The 16,833-nt window shown below is 49.6% G+C and overlaps 1 protein-coding gene across 2 annotated transcripts in view; it reads right to left on the bottom strand.

The window, feature by feature from the left end:
- ST8SIA2 (ST8 alpha-N-acetyl-neuraminide alpha-2,8-sialyltransferase 2) overlaps positions 1 to 16,833 on the bottom strand; it is an 88,420-nt gene that overhangs the window by 17,011 nt on the left and 54,576 nt on the right. Inside the window, exons 2-5 of one of the 2 annotated variants that reach the window (XM_004709863.2) lie at positions 15,779 to 15,841; positions 10,617 to 10,745; positions 6,471 to 6,728; positions 447 to 740 (exon numbers count right to left, since the gene is read on the bottom strand). In XM_004709863.2, coding sequence (XP_004709920.1) covers positions 447 to 740; positions 6,471 to 6,728; positions 10,617 to 10,745; positions 15,779 to 15,841 — 744 coding nt within the window. The remainder of the gene's footprint in view (positions 1 to 446; positions 741 to 6,470; positions 6,729 to 10,616; positions 10,746 to 15,778; positions 15,842 to 16,833) is intronic. The other variant, XM_004709864.2, reaches the window with a different exon arrangement.

The following is a 16,833-nucleotide window of genomic DNA, read 5'->3' on the forward strand; positions in this document are numbered from 1 at the left end:
CCTGTGGTGTTGTGAACACTTCCCCTACTTTACTGTGCAAACAGATGGAGAGAACTTCAGGGTGACTTCTATTTGGAGGTATTTGAAGCCAGGTCCATCCAACCCTGAGTCTATTTCTTAGAAATCACTTACCTGGGTGGACAGATAGGTAACACACTAGCCACCATCTACCTTCCTCTCTCTTTTTACTCTTATAACACCTGTTCCCAAGGAGCTTGGGCACGGCCTCAGGATCTTTCTCAACACAGCTGTCCAGGCAGGCTTGATACACTAGTCAAAACTGGGATGCCTGATGAAACCCACTGGCCTCCCCCCACCCCCACCCCCCCAAGGCTCAGAAAAGTCAGGGGACCCCTTAGGCTGCCCAGCGAAGGAAGGGGTGGTGGGGCTGGGCTGGAAAGGCATCCACAAAGCGCTGCTGCACACCAAGGCTCTGGGACACTCACCCGCGGACGGCATGCAGCAGGCGCAGGGAGGGGTACGCAGTACGCACGTTAACCCGGTGCTTGAGGATGAGCTCGTTGACCCACTCCACGCGCTCCTTGCCGCCCCTGGCCATGAAGGCGGGGATCCACAGGATGCTGCCGTTGAGGCTGTGCAGACGCTGCAGCAGCTTCTCCCGCCACGTGGCATTGACCAAGTCCTCAAAGGCCCGCTGGATGACTGATGGGTTCATGGTTACCAGGTCTGTCTTGAGCCCCACATCCCGGGCGTACTCCTGCACTGGGGCCAAGTTGCACCTGTCAGAGAAAAAGGCAACGGGGTCCCTTTGAGGAAGTGGGGATGCCGTCCCTGCCTTTTCCTCTTCCTCTGCATCGCGAAAGTCTCAGAGCATCTTGCTGCCCTCACGGGCTCCCTCTCTCATCCTCCTCCCCTTTCTCCTGCCGTCCACAGTTGCTGGGCTCCTACTTTATTCCTAGTTCCTGGGTCTGTAAAACGCTTGTGTTCTGGAATTCCAGAGTCAGGAGAGGAGAAAAGAAACACATAAACCCTCGGAGCACAGGGCGATACCCTGGGCCGGTGTCAGAGTTGAAAACTCTTCTCTGTTACTGTCTACCTGTGTGATTGTGGGCAACTTGCTCAACCTCTCTGTGTTTCCTTTTAGCTACAAGATGTCTACCTACCTACTCACCTATATCTCTATTATAACTAGCTACAACAGGTTTTTTTTGTATGTGGCTATAATGAATATCATAACTGCATCTCTCTTGCAGGAATAAAGAGCCATTACATACTCAATACTTAGAGCAGAGATGGGCCACAGTCAGTACTCAATAAATGGCAACAATTATCATCATTATTATGGGAAAGGAGGGGTGCCAGGTGGTCCTCTCAGAGGTCGTGACCGATGAGGGAAGTCTGGAAGGGGGAACGAGCAGGGGTCCATTAGTAGACAGCCTACAAGAGGCAAGTCCATCTCCAGTAGGTCCACCCAACCAAATTCTGCCACCCAGTCAATTCTGACTCCCACCAGCCCTTTAGGACAGAGCAGACCTGCTCCCGAGGGCCTCAGAGACTGTAAATAGTGATGGGCGCGGGCAGCCTCGTCTTTCTCCCACGAAGTAGTTGGTAGGTTTGAACCACAGACCTTGCCCTTAGCAGCCCGGCCGCCACTTCACCCACTGCACCATCGGAACTCCTTTCCAATATGCCAGACCAATGACAGCAGCTTGTTTGGATTTCCCAGACTCCTCACTTGGAGATTCGGATTCAACACCTGAGTTTAGGACTGATATTAGTTTCACAGGTTCCTTAGCTAAGTCAGGCCATTTCAGGAAATGCCACACTATGGTGCATTAGGTGCAGATGATGTGTGTACAGGCATAGAAGTGTGAGGCAGCACGGCCATTTGGGGGAGGCAGAGGGGTGGGCTGGCAAGCTGGGCAGGGGGAGATGTCAAAGGACCTGAGTGTCAGGGTCCTGGTTAGGAGGGCCATCCGGAGCCCCAGAGGAAGCTGCGGCATGAGTGATGTGTGAGATTTGCCCTCTGGCCACAGATCAACAGAAGGAGGACATTCCAAGGGGAAGGAACGGGGTGGGGGAGGGCAAGGTAGGATGCCACAACACGCTCTTGCTGAACCAGCCAGGACCCTAGGCTGGCAGCTCTGTGGTCCCAGAGATCTGCTTAGGGGAGCACCCTCTCACCTTTCTGGATATGCACACCGGGGCGATCTGCTGGACCTGGAGGGGCAGCAGGGGTGCTGAGGGGCATCCTGTGAACTTCAGGGAGGATCGCTCAGGGACAAGCACCTCCACCAGTGAAGCTACATGTCTGAGAAATCCGTCTAAGTGTATGGAGGACAGAGACTAGAGATGTGAAGACCGGAGGTCAAAGGTCAATACCAAATGCCAAGCTCAGACTAGAACCACTTCCCCCTGTTTATAAGGAAGGATTTTACAGCCTCGGCTGTTGAAGAGAGAAAGCAGAATAATCAGGAAGGAGACTAACATTTACTGAGCACCTGGTATGTGGCCTTCTCTCATCCTGACCTAGCAGCGTTGGGGGTATAGTGGGTGCTATACACATTGGGGTGCTAACCGCAAGGTTGGTGGTTCAAAACCTCTATTGCTCCTTGGGAGAAAGATGAGGCTTTCTACTCCCATGAAGAGTTCTAGTGACCACGACCCACAGGGGCAGTTCCACGGGGGCATTATGAGTAGCAATCTACTCGATGGCAATGAGCTAATTTTGGTGAATTTGACCCAGTCCTAATCAACGTCATTTTACAGATAAGGAACCCGAGACCCTGCCAGCTAGTGAGCGAGACACCAGGATTCAAGCCTTCTCATTATTTTACGGTAATCCCCCACCAAGACACACCATTGCTACCCTAGCCTTGCTGGTCCTGGCTGTGGGTAAACGTTGCAGCGGGATGGTGCTACCTTAAAAGCCCGCAGCAGAGCCTGAGTCTGGGGTGTCATGGCCAGCATGCTGGACCATCGTGGGGGTCTCTGAAGGGCAGGGCCTTGGCCCAGGGGAGGACACAAAACTCTAGTCTGGAGACATGAGAGTCTGGGAGTTGACAGGGAAGGACAAGACACAGGGGTTGGCAAAGAGTGCCTGCGTTGAGAGACCAAGGAGATGAGAAAGGTATTCCAGGTGGCATTGTGATTGTATGTCCCCAAAATGTGTTGAGTTCCTGGCCCTTGTGCTTGTGAATGTGGAAATATATATTTTTAATGGTTGTAATTACATGAATGAGAGCATACCCCAGGAGAGTGGGCTCTAAATGTCGTCACTGCTAAATCAGAAGAATAGCAGACGAGCCACAGAGGCATACCCAGACTTGCAGACACCATGTCTACAAGCCGAAAAACAAAGAAACACCGGGGAGGAGTGGCGAGGAAGGGCTTGATGTGGCTGACACCGGATTCGGACTTCTCGCCTCCTGAACGGAGGCTAAGCTGAACTTTTAGCCTTCTGTTCTTCAATGCCACTGGCACTGAGTGTTTGTGTTACTGCCCACAACATCACGCAACGACAAAGCCTTTTAGAACATTTCATTGTGGTTTAGGTGAATGTGTACAGCGGCTTATTCTTTGAGCGGGGCTCTGGCTGGGAAATTATTGCCAAGTGTGAGGGCCTGGAAGGGTCCCCAGGATGGAAGAAGTCTGAGAGCTGGTTCAGATGGGCAAAGCAGTCAGGTGTCCCTCGCATCCAATGTGGGATCTGTCCTGGTGGGATGGCTTCACCTTATCCCAAGAGACCACTCTGGTCTGCCCAGAGACACAGGGACCTGGGAGAACCATGTGCGGAGAACAATTTCTACAGCTAGAAGGACCACTGTATTTGAGAAGCAATGAATAAGATGCCCACGAACCCAGTTAGTTCAGGTCACTCATTTTACAGAGGATGAAACTGAGGCCCAGAAAGGGGAGTGACCACTCTCAGACACATGGCCTGGGTGGCAGAGCTGAGGCCGGACTTCAGCCTTCACACGTGCTGTGTAAGTGTCTGAAATACAACACAACCCGTTGGCCAGAATTTACTGTTCCCTCTGCATCTTCTGAGAGCTGAGCCCAGTGAAGCTCAGAAGGCTCACTGTTGACAGAGATGAATTGTCACAAGAGGTGTGGCTGTCTGTGGAACACTAGGTCTGAAAGGCTGCCCTCAATCCTGACCCCATCCCGATGCCAATTTTGCCCGGTGTCTAATCCTTATACCTAACTGGCTTCAAGGTCATTCAATAGGAAGGTTGCACAAAGCTCAAGCCCAGTGCTCCTCAAATATTAACATATATACAAATCACTTGGCTTAGGAAGATGCAAATTCCTCAGATCTGAGGTAGGGCCCGAGTCTCTGTATTTCTACCAAGGTCCCAGGGCGTGCCACCTCTCTGGATCTGCAGACCGCACTCTGAAGAGCAAGGCTGTGGCTCCCACACCTTGGTGACACGCCCACCACACATACGTCCACCACACATACGGAGAAAGGGGGACCAGAAATGCCAAGGAGAGAACTTCTCAAATACAGCGGTCCTTCCTTCCACCTGTAGATCTAGCTTCCCACGCCCAAGCTCGGAGAGGTTTAGGACAAGGCCACTGCCCAAAGCCCCAGGACAAGGTGCTCATTGTGGTGGGCACTGTCCCGATAGAAATGTGAGACTGGGTGTGTGTCTCAGCGGGGCTGGAAGCTGAGCGAGACCCGAGGCTCTTTCTGTGTGTCCTACTTCTTGACCAGGAAACAGCAAGGCCTTGTTTCCAAGCCTGACCACACTGGAGTCAGGTGTCAGGACCCTGAATACCCGTGTTCAAATGGCTCCGGTGACGGAAAAACAAGGGCTGATGTGTGCGGGAACAACAGTCAAGTGCAAAGTCCAAGTTTCTCCGTCTCCCGGGCTCGTCTCGGATTTTGACCACGGCAAAATAAAAATGCTTGAAAGGCACCACTTCACAAATTTGGACCACCAACAATGAACAGACTAAGAGGATTTTCTTACTAATCTTCAATACCAGGCTGTAGGTCAGGGCTTGGCAAACTTTTTTATTTCCTGTAGAAAATCATAATAAAAATGGTAGGCTAGGCTCAAGTAGAAAGCAAATGTTTTGAGAATGATGGTGGCAACAAATGTACAAATGTGCTTGACACAATGGATGGATGGATTGTGATAAGAGTTGTATGAGCCCTAATAACATGATTAAAAACAACAACCATAGGCTTTTCTGATGACTTGGTCTCTTTGTTGCTATTACTCCATCTGCTGTCACAGCGTAAAACTCATTGCCACCGAGGCAATGCTGACTCACTTGTGGGTTTCTGAGACTGTAACTGTTTGCGGGAGTAGAAAGTCCAGTCTTTCTCTCTCGGACCTGCTGGTGGTTTCAAACTGCTGACCATGTGATCACACCCCAACGCATCCCACTACAACACCAGGGCACCTGGACCAGTGTGAAAGTAGCAAGTGTCACTGCGGACACTGTCTGAATTCTGATGCATGGTGACCCCACGTGTGTGAAAGTAGCACTGCACTCCATAAGACTTTCAATGGTTGATATTTTGGATGTAGATGGCCAAACCGGTCTCCTGAGGCAACCATGGATCGACTGGAAGCTCCAACCTTTGATTTGCAACACTCAGTGATTCTAGCAGCCGTTGCCGACAATCCACGACGAAATGGATGTGGCTGTGTTCCGATGTAACTTTATTCAAAAGAGAACAAAAAAGGTGGAGAGTCCCAGCATGCGTCCCTCTGCTTCAGATCTTAACCGGAGCTGGGATCTCCCGGGCTGCCTAGATTACTCGCCCCTATGGGTTGTGAGTTAGTTTATTATGCCAACCTGGCCGATAAACACATGTGGGGTTACTTGAAGGGCGGAGAGATATATGGCTCGGTGAGCTGCGCCTTTGGAGTTCTCTGGTCTCTTACTTTGTGATGGTCGGACCAGGGTGCAGCTGTCTTAGCAGTTTCCTGCTTCAGCTGGCAAGGCTGACTTCCTTCCTGTAAGACGTCCCCAAGGAGAAGCCACATGGGCCTACCCCCATGCAGCCCTGGGTGCTGGAGCAGCCGAGTGGGGACCCCTGCCAGCAGTGAGATGTTTACACACTCACTGATTCGGCTTTCCTCCTGCAGTCGGTGTCATAGTGTGTTTTGTGAGATGGAGGACTTGGTGGATTGGTGTTGGACATGGGTTAATAGGTTAATGTTGGACTTGGCTTGGGCAGCACTGGGTTGGGATGTTTTCTTGGTGCGCACTTAACCTTTATATAAAACTCTCTCTTATACATGAGTTCCTGTGGATTTGCTTCTCTAAAGTACCCAGACTCACACAGGTTGACTTCATTAGTCTGAGGTGCAGCCCGAGCATTGGGCCTTTTAAGTACTCCCCAAGAACTCGAATGCAAGGTTGAGAACAGCTGCTCAGGGGGTAAGAACCTGAGCAGTGTTCTTGCTTCGCTCTGTTGGGCCAACGCCAACACTCAGTTTAAATACACCCTGCCCCTTTGGGGCCAAAGCACTCGTCACAGTTACCTGATGACGAAGCTGTGCCTGTCGATCTCCTGCCCGCAGCTGCTGTTCAGCAGGACCCCCGAGTTGCCCACGATGGCGCATGTCTGGAAGTGCCTGTTCTTCAGTGGAGAGGTCCGGGGGAGGAGCTCGTAGAGGTTCTGGGAGACGTTCATTGTGCTGTCTCGGTCGAAGATGTAATGAATAATATCTCCGGGTTTCAGGGTCCCCTTGAGGACAGAAATGTCCTTCTCAGCATCCAAGAACTTTAAGATTTGTTTCCTACAAAAACCAAGCGCACATGAGTACAATGCCTCCCTGTTGGCAGGTGCCCTCTGGCTGCGCCAGCTTCCCCTGTCCGCCTCTTGCCCTGCCAACAGCAAAGAGCCCAGATGCCCTCAGAGAGTGGCTTTCAGGCAGCAATTGTCAAAAAGGGGGCAGCGTTGGTTGCCGTGGTTACGTCCTTTTCCTACAGAGGTGAACACGGCCTTGGGAAATGATTCCATGAGGTGTGAGGTGAGCTCCGCACAGAAGGCCCCAGAAAAAGGGATAGCCAACCCTCCTACTTTATCCGCGAACTGCCTTCGTTTTAGAACGCCAAGTCCCACATTCCAAGAAGTCCTTCAGTCTTGGGGTCAATGGGGCAGCTAGCTGCTCACCCTACATCACCCCTCCCCCCCTCAAGTGGGTGGATTCTGATCATCATTGGCCAGGAAGCCTTGAACTAGGAAGAGGGACCCGGGACAGTCTGTCCCTCATTCCTCGCTGATACAGGTTCTCTCATGGACTCTCTCTCTGAGCAAAGGGACCGTCCCCAAGGCAGGGTATGAGGGCGCTGTGCTTGAGAGAGGGAGCATGTGGCCCACTGTCCTGTGAGCTGGCCCATTGGTGAAGTGTGTCCCCCACCCTGTGACTAGGGTAGGCTCCTCGATCCCACAGAAAAGAGTTCCTTTGAGATATTTCTGAACAAATGTGATCTAAAGAGGGCTCGCTAGGCTTTAGAGTGTTGTCGACTTAAGGGGAACATTCTCAAATCCTCCAGCAAGGTGCAAAGGTGAGGTGGAGTGGGATCAGCAGAATGCGGGTCTCCTCCCAAGATCACCAGGGAAATGTGACCCAAACCCAAAAGTACGGGATGGCCACCAGGAGCCTCACGGACCTAAAAGGCAGCTTTTGCTGTGAAGACATGTTTTTACAAAGCCACTGAGAGGTGGTCAATAGAGAACGGTGTCAATCATTCCAAAGAATTTCAGATCAATTCAGAACTGATCTAGGTGAGAGAAAGAAATCTGATACGTAGATCAAACGAACCATCTTTCACTTTCTGCAATGGGCCTCTTCCTAGAAAGGATGAAGTGCGGGTGGACCCCCTCCCCACAGCTCTGGAGGACAGAATCCCCAGGTATTTTATAAATGGGAAGAGTTATAAGATGACACCCTCCAGGAACAGATGGTAACACTGGCGTCTGAGAGGTCCGCAGCCTGTGGTGTACCCCACAGGTCCACACACTCAACTACTCGGGGTTTGCGTTGGCTGTTCCACCCCTCCCCCTGCCCTCCGTAGATTACTAGGCTTTTCTTCTTATAGGGCTTTAGTCTGCAAATCCCCGGGAAACGTGCTTAACATCATAATGGTACACGGAGTCTCCACTGACGGCTGAACAGTATCTATCCATGAGGTGCATTGGCCAGGAATCGAACCTGGGTCTCCTGCATGGAAAGTGAGAATTGTACCGCTGAGCCATGAATGAATGCCTCAATGCCTCTAGGGCTAAGCTTCCCAAGGGACTGTGTGTGTCCAGAGCTGGGAGTGAGTCTCTTGTGTGGCCAAGGGGCAGTCAGAACTCCTGCAGGCCCTGCCATCTTCTCCCACCTGCGCCTCTCGGTCAGGGACCTGGATCTCTTGCTATCATGCAGTGAAAGCAACCCTTGCTGACAAATTCTTACCTCCTGGTGGAAAACACAAGCATTGTTTTTATTTACTGGGCCTTACGAGGAATTAAACACCTCAACAAATTGCTGCCGTTTGCAAATTGCTAAGACTCTCATGCAAGTACTTACCCCGTAGTACTTAAAAGCAAAGAGAGTCCCCAGAAAACTCATAAATAAACACTTCTGTGAGTGAATTAATTTCTAACTAATTATGAGAAATTACTATCAATGATTAAACATCTTTCCAAACCACTCACAGAATCTTTTATTGTGAATAATTATAGCGATTAATTGACTGAGGTTGAAAGAAATTCCTTTCCCCCTTGGGTGAAAGCAAAGTGTTCCCGCTGAGGAGCCTTTCCTTTGGCCAGCCCATTATGGAGAACAGTCTATGAGTCTTTGAGCGGAGGCCAGGTTCTCTCCCCAGTGGCACAAGAAAGACTGGGGCCATGGGGCGCAGAGGAGCTTGCTCAGGAGGATTTCACCAACAGGTGTTGTTGTGGATTGAATAGGACCCCCAGAGAGACATGTCTACCTCCTCACCTCTAAGTCCTGTGCATGGGACCTCATTTGGAAAAAGTACCTTTTAAGATATAATTACACTGAGGATCTTGAGGTGAGATCATCCTGGATTACCCGGTAAGTCCTAAATCCAATGGCAAGGGTCTTTGTAAAATAGAGACACAAACACAGAGGAGAAGGGCATGTGAAGAGAGCCTTAGGTGGCTACAAGCCAAGGGAAGCCTGGAACCTCAAGCAATAAGAACCAAGGCAGAATTCTCCACTAGAGCCTTCGGAGTGCGAGGTAATCCTACTGACACTTTGCATTTGGCTTTCTGGCCTCTGGCAATGTGTGAGAAAATGTTCTGTTGTGTTAACTCACCAGGTGTGTGGTAGTTTGCTATGACAGCCCTAGCAGCTGGTTACAGGTGACCTCAGGACTGTATGGTGCCCCAATTACGGGTGTCAGTAATGCAGGGCTGTTGCTATTAGGACCCGCACGCAGGGTCTCAGAGAGGAGAGAAAAATAGGTGGCAGCTTGCAGAATGGGGGGTAGGGGGGTGGGGGGCACAGAATCAGTTCCTTTTCAGCTCCAAAATCACACTCCTCTATTCCCTACAGCCCCATAGGTCCCCAAACTAAGCCTCAAAACCTAGGGCGTGGGGGCACCATCATTTGGACAGTACACCTAGCTGGACTCTTTGCTCTGTCTAGTGACACTTGGGTGATTGGGGCCAGCAGTTCTCCCTCGTCCTCCTCTGCACAGGGACAGCTTAAGAAAGGCCGGCCTTGAGAGCCTTCCACCATCTGCTCCGCCCATCACACCCCTCTCATCACCTCTCCAACCCGCCTTCTGCTCCAAGCGCTGAGCAGACACCACGCTGCTCACACCTTGTGTTGTACCTGGCAAACTCCTAACCTTCAAATCTCCTGGCTCCTGATGAAGCTCTCCTGGTCAGCTCTCTCTGACCTCTTACAAAACCCTCAGTATTATCTCTTTAAAAACAACAACAACAACAAAACCCTTCCAAACTCACTGCCATTGAGTTGATATCGACTCACGGTGATGCCAGAGGACAGGGTAGAACTGCCCCTGTGAGTTTTGGAGACTGTAACTCTTTGCAGGAGCAGGGCGCCCCGTCTTTCTCCCGAGGAGGTGAGGTTGGTGGTTTTGAACTGCTGACCTTGCGGGTGGCAGTCTAATGCATTACCCCTACACCATCCGGACTCATCATTACTTCTTTATTTCCCCCGATTGATAAGATGCAATATTCCTTAATGTACATACATATCACACAACACCATCCTGAGTTTGCTTAGTCTGTCTCCCTGCCTAATAGGTGTGATTCACTTTGCCCTTCCCACCCCAGCACATAAAGGGTCTCAATATCTGTCAGGCAGCCCAGGGAAGGGCACTCCTTCTGGGAGGGGCCACCTGTGGGCCCCTCGCCCAGTCCTCCATGCTGCTGACTGGAGCCCCATGCTCTCTGGGCCCAGTCCCTCAGTGGGGTGCCTTCCCACCTCTGCAGCCAGAGCTGCTGCAGACACCTGCTGGGTGGCTGGACTGGCTTCAGGTTTTCATTTCCACTCGATCATTTTACAGATGAAAACTGCCTCCGCGGGAGGTAAACATTCTCTTTCTGCCCTGCCTTTTTTTCACCAGGGGCGAGCGGCAATTTGCAGCTGGTGTTGATCAGGGCCAAGAGAGCCCCTTGTCCTCGAGGTAATTACCAGTACCTGATCCTCAGAGAGAGTGTCTGGTTGTGTCTCCATTTGGATGAGCCTGGCTGGAGGTTGTGCTTCATGCTTTCATTACTTCTGTCAACCACAGCTGGTGATGAGGAGCCATTTATTACCACGTCAGCTCTGGAAGGGGGCAGACATACAGGAGGAGGGAGACATAATCTGTTAGCACGCCAATGACAAGTTTCAGGTTTTTGTTTTTGCACTGGATTGAATGTCAACGTCTTGGGAAGGGCAAACTTGCAGTTTTTACCTGAGAAGGGAAACGAGTCTGTCTTCCAGAATGTCCACACGCTCTCCCTCGGGTCTAGTCTACCTGCGTTCCTGGAGGCCGGAAGCGGGGGATAAACCTAGCTTGCTTTCCCTCCCCAAGGGTCCCCCTGCAACCACTCTCAGAATAGTCGCATTTCTCACTGAAGCTACCCCAAAAGTAACAGTGGTGTTGGCAGAAAAGGATCATACGATGATTTACAAACTTAACAACGAAAAAATAAAACTCCATAGCCACCCACTACCAGGGCATCAATTCTGACTCATAGTGACCCTTTAGGACAGAGTAGAACTGCCCCTTTGGGCTTTTCGGACTCTAAATCTTTATGAGGGCAGAAAGTCTTGGAGCAGCTGTTGGATTCAAACCGCTGACCTTGCAGGGAGCAGCAGCTCAGGGTGTAACCCACTATGCCACCAATGATCGGACATAAACAATCTGTTACCATGGAGTCCATTCCAGCTCATGGCACGTCCAGTCCACGTGCTATAGAGAGCACAACCACTCCAAAGAGAGTTCTTGGCTTTCATCTTAACATTGAGCCAGGGCCGAGCTCACTTCCAGCCCGGAAGCATGAGTCAGAGCAATATAGTCTTACAGGTTCCACCAGTCTCTGTTTGACCAATAAGCTTGCTTTCTATAAATTGATGATGTTGTGTTTTAGCATCACATTGTGCTTCTGGGTGGATTCAATCTATCAACCTTTAGGTCCACAGTCCAGCACAAACTGCTGGTACAACCCAAGAACCTAAGCTCTGATAGCAGCAGCTACTTGATAAATGAATGTTTGTTGGACTTGAACTTGAATGTAAAGTCGGGTGCATTTCACTCTAGGCAGTGGCTGAAGGAGCAGGCTGGCTGGCTTTGCCCAGGGTAATCACAATTCCGTGTGCACAGGAACATCAGGCAATTGAATTCAGAAGCTTGCGATCCATGCTAGTAGGTTTCTAAGGAACTAGGCTACAATGGTATCTTTAGAGGCGGCATCCTGCAGGGGGTACTCAAAGGAAGCCTGTGGGTCATATCACAAGTCCCTCTTGTCTGGGGCCAAGAAGAGGCACTTCCGCTTAGAATGATGAGTGGATTTTCAAGGCCACATTTTGGAGCTTAAAGCGTTCAAACCAAGCATCAGTGTTCTTTGTTGTTAACAGTGAAGTAAAAAAGAGAAAGAAAGAAAGAAATCACTTTAATGGAGCCCTGGTGGTGTAGTGGTTACGCGTTAGGCTGGCAGTTCAAAAGCCCAGGTTTTCTACTCCCATAATAGTTACATCTCAGAGTCCTACAGGGGCGGTTCTGGTTTGCTCTGTAGGGTCACCATGAGTCAAGGACAATGTGTGGTGTAAGCCCTATGTTCTACTTTGCCTTGTGGGGATGGTGTGTGTAGTGGGGGCGTGGTGAGGAGCGAGCATGATCTTCTCATCCACTCTGCCCGATGCCTGACTCTTCCAGCTGGTGTTACTTGTCTTGGATTCAAGTATAACGTATGTTCTGCAGAAGACAGAGAAGGAATGAATTTTGAGAAAGGTAGAAGGGCTTCTTTCAGTAGCCCTGGGAGGAGAAAGAGAAGAATCTTTCGGTCTTCTTTCCCCCATGCACATAAGCTGCGAGTGTATTGGAAAGAGTTCACAAGTTGTGTGATAGTGGCTAAATCACGTTACTTCTTGAAACCTCAGTTTAGGAGCCCTGGGGGCAGAGTGGATTATGTGGAGGACTGCTAACCACAAGGTCAGCAGTTTGAAGCCACCAGGTGCTCCAGAGAAGAAAGAGGAGGCTTTCTGCTTCCATTACGAGTTACTGAGTCTAAGGAGCCCTGGCAGTGTAGAGGTTAATCTTTGCTTGGCGAACCATTTTGTAAACCCACGGGAGCAGTTCTACTCTGTCCATTGGGGTCACTAGGATTTCGAATGAACTCAATGGCAGTGAGTGAGCTAAGCCTCCGTTTCCCTGTTTGTAGGAAGGGGAAAGAGGAAGACATTGTTCCTAATGTTCTAGACTTCAGTAATGATCATCATTGCCCCCCCACCCCCCAAGACCACCTCCTACTTGCCCTCTTGTAAGGTACCAGCAGGAGCTGCAACCCCTTGGTCCCACCTACCTCTCTATTGGCCAGAGGCAAAGAGTGGCTTTAGGACACAGATGTGGCAGCTACCTCTCAAGACCCCAATGCTTCCCTGCAGCTCACCCCAGTAGGTATATGTGATAGAAACACTTTAATACACTGTAGTGAGAAGGTGTGCAGTCTTATATGGCTAGCTGGCTTTCTTATCAGTAATAGTAGTACATCAGAGAAAAAGAGCTAACTTGGAACAAAAGGGTGACGGGCCTGGCACCTGACAGCGACGGTGGCTGCAGTCTAGGATGCTGCCGCTCAGAAGCCAGGACGCAGGCTTGCTCGAGAGAGAAGGCGCCGCGGAGAGTGTCTGGCCTGCTCAGAAACCCCACAGCACAGATGCTACGCTTCTCTGGGGCAAGCAGGTCGGGGAGGAAATAAGGGGTAAAAGAGGCCTTATGGCATGGGAATTGGCAACATTATATTCCTAACTTCCCTTCCTAGCAAACCTTGGACAAGATCCTATACAACCAATGATGGCCTTCCAGAGTGTAACCTTGGGCCCATCTCTGTGGAGCAGGGGGGCTGGAAATGACTTCAGGTCTCTAGTCTCTGCCTTCTGATCTGTAACATAAAGGGAGGGATTGAATCCCACCCTGGTTCTCAGGTTTTCCATGTTCTGGGTGTGTTGAGCTATTCAGTAACCGTATCTTCCTGTCCCTGGAGCCCTGTGTCCCCAGTCTCCCAAAGGACACTAAAGAGAACACATAATTTCTGTTGCATCAGTTCAGACTCATTGCTACCCTACAGGACAGGAGAGCTTCACCCTAGCTGTGTCCAAGGCTGTACAAATCCTTACAGAAACAGCTTGCCATATTGTTCTCCCATGAAGTGGTTGGTGGACTTGAACCGCTGACATTTTGGTTAGCAGTTGAGAATTTTAATGACTGCACCACAGTGACCATGGAGAGGCATTTTATTCTTAAATTGCTTCCTCTGCCATGTCTTGGACACCTCACTCCATGGCCATCTTTGTCAAAGTAGGAGGCCACGGGCATATTGAGAATCTTTATCAGGCCCTAGGCTAGATCCTTACATTCATCCAGTAGTTCTAACCCTTGAAAGACCCCTCTGAGAAGTCCTTGCAATGCTATTATAATTGACTGAGGACGTAGAAACCTCAACTAATAAGCTCCAGGACTGAATCCGGTACAGTCTACCTTCCAAAGCTGTGTCCTTCCAGTTTTCAGCCTTTTTGTAGACTTTTTAGACTACACCTTCCTAAATTATTAGGTGCCTTGCGCTTGAGGGCACAATCTTCTTTCTTCAAAAGTGGGCACTTTCCCCGCCCGGTGACACATATTCCTTCTGCCATATCTGCACACCACCAATCACAACATTATGTAAGCTTCATTTGTAGCTCCAGGGTGGTTATGGGCTATTAGAGTTTTAAAGGCAATGATGCTGGGGACAGAGGGGCCAGTCTTCGTCGTCAATCACCCAGGGTCAGAAACAGGCATACTTGAAAGTTCTCTTATGGTCAAGGGACTTAAACAAATAGGAATGAACAACTAACAGATTGCCAAGTAAGTCCCTGGGCTACAAATGTCCACTGTAAGGACAACCGGTCCTTGCCCTTTAATGCTTTATAAAACAGCCCCCCTCTTTGAAACAACTGAATTGAATCCTCAACTTGACTGAATCACAACAAATTCTTCATCACAATCACCTTCATTTGCTGCCTTTGCAGTTTTAAGTCACTGAAAAGGCTCCAAGCTTTCTCCTGCCTTAAAGAAAGGTTGAATAGGAACTGCATGCACTTGTCCCTAGTTACCTACAAACTGACTGAAAGGCACACTTCAGAACAGAGCTTGTTCTTAACCCAAGAATGGCCTCTCCTAAGTTTGACCTCTCTTTCCCAGCTTAACAAAAATAGAGTATTTGGGTATTTAAAAAAAAACAACCCATGCCATTCTCTTTCTCCTTGCATTGCTCCTTACATGCAGGCTTATGCTCAAAATTTTGGGTCAGAAATACCAGCTACCAGCTGCCATTAAGTCGTTTCTAACTCCTAGTGACTCCATGGGCATTAGGGTTCAACTCTGCTCCAGAGAATATTCAGCGGATTAAAAAAAATTATACTGCTAGGCCTTTCTTTTGAAGTTCCTCTGGATGGACTCGAACTACAACACATTTCTGGTTAGCAGCCGAGTGTACTTGCACTAGAGAATCAGAGCACTGGGGTGGCCATCACTGGTGTGGAGTGGCAACTCGCAGAGGTATTGAACAACATTGTTCAGGAACATGCTTGAGACTGTTGGCTTGCATCGGGCCTGAGGGCTCCCGGGCTTGTGACATTAGGCGAGACAACACTCTTCCAGAGTTCAGATGGCATTCTCAGTCATTAGCGTTAGCATTAACTGAGTTGACTCCCTAAATATTTTAAGCAAGCCTCCTGAATGCTTTAGCGTCTGTCTTGACCTCCTGGTCAAGCTCTTCCTACAATAAAAATGGGAATGTCCTTGGTCCCCTCCAGGGTCTCTACTATTCAGCACAATTGCAAGTTACTAGTATCTTCGTTGGTGGCCTAAGTGCTTCAAAGAAAACAACTGTGGCTCATCTGTGTTTTCCATCTTGGCAGTGTCTAGACCCTGGGCCATTTCGTGCCATCTTCTATAGACAGTTCACCCCCAAAAGTGATTAGGGAAACGCAAAACCAAAGTGAAATGAAACAGATCTACTTGCTAAGGAAGAAGGGCACCATCCAGCAAAGAGGAGAGGCAGATTAATAGCTGCCTTACAGCAAAAACAAATGAACACAAAATCTAATTTACAAACCTATTAGATTTGCTATGTAAGCTGTTCACAGCTGATCTGATTGTACCTCTGCCTCCAGAATTCCTGCAAGACAAAGGAAATGCATTATTGATAAACCCGGCTCTTCTTCGAAAGCCCTCTTCATTGCAGTAGTCATCCTTGGGAGATCCCACCTCCCACCTGGAGAACAACAAAGGGACGGTGAGCTCTTACTCTGGACACCCCAGAAGGGGCAACCAAGATCTTTACAGAGACGCCAGTCCCTAAGGGTCATTGCCTGCCCCTGAACCTTGTTTCAGTTAGCATCATGGCTCCCACTTGAGACAACCCACCCCCTTGAAATTTGTCTCCCTTCATTCCCAGCCTCAGAATGATTCAGTATATGCTCTGACATGACTCAGCGTCTACTCTGCCCTGACTCAGCCTCTGCTAATTCCCTTCTGCTTTCACTCGCACTTGGTGAGATGCTGTTCCTCAAACTATCTCCAAAAAGGAGACCCAGGAAGTCCAACAGAAGCAGGAAGGTTAACCCAACAGTGCCTTGGATCAAATGGGATAATGGATTTTCTTTTTTGGCGGCAGGAGAAATCATATCAAGTGCTGTCACTGTAGTGAGAGGGAAAGACGTAGGTGGGGAAGGCAGTTGAGGACAATCTTTTGGATCAAAAGCCGTCTAACGTCCCTTCCATTCCCACAGGCTTTTCAGATCTGTTGTATTTTCACACTGGACAGAGCTGTCTGCCCAGCTCAGCTGGGCCCTGCTTTGCTTTTGCACTGAGCTGGGGATTGACAAATAGGAGTGTTTCTGCTCCACTGCACCTTGCACTCTGCCTGCGGTTCTTGAAAAGTTGTGTGTGGGACAAAGGCTGATTTATATTAAACAAAATCATTTTCCACGCTGATTTTTAAGATGTCTGACTTGGGAAGGTACTCTTCAGTACTTTTGTTTTTATTTATTTTTAAAATTCGATGTAGCCTTTCAAGATCCCTGGTGGTGGGGTGGTTACGAGTCGGGCTGTGATCCCCCTGGTTGGCAGTTTGAACCACCAGCAGCTGCTCGGGAGAAAGACTGGGCT

This window comes from Echinops telfairi, unplaced genomic scaffold (assembly GCF_000313985.2).
Source record: "Echinops telfairi isolate 266 unplaced genomic scaffold, ASM31398v2 ScPeMD7_7409;HRSCAF=8447, whole genome shotgun sequence".
In the NCBI taxonomy this organism is placed as follows: Eukaryota; Metazoa; Chordata; class Mammalia; order Afrosoricida; family Tenrecidae; genus Echinops; species Echinops telfairi.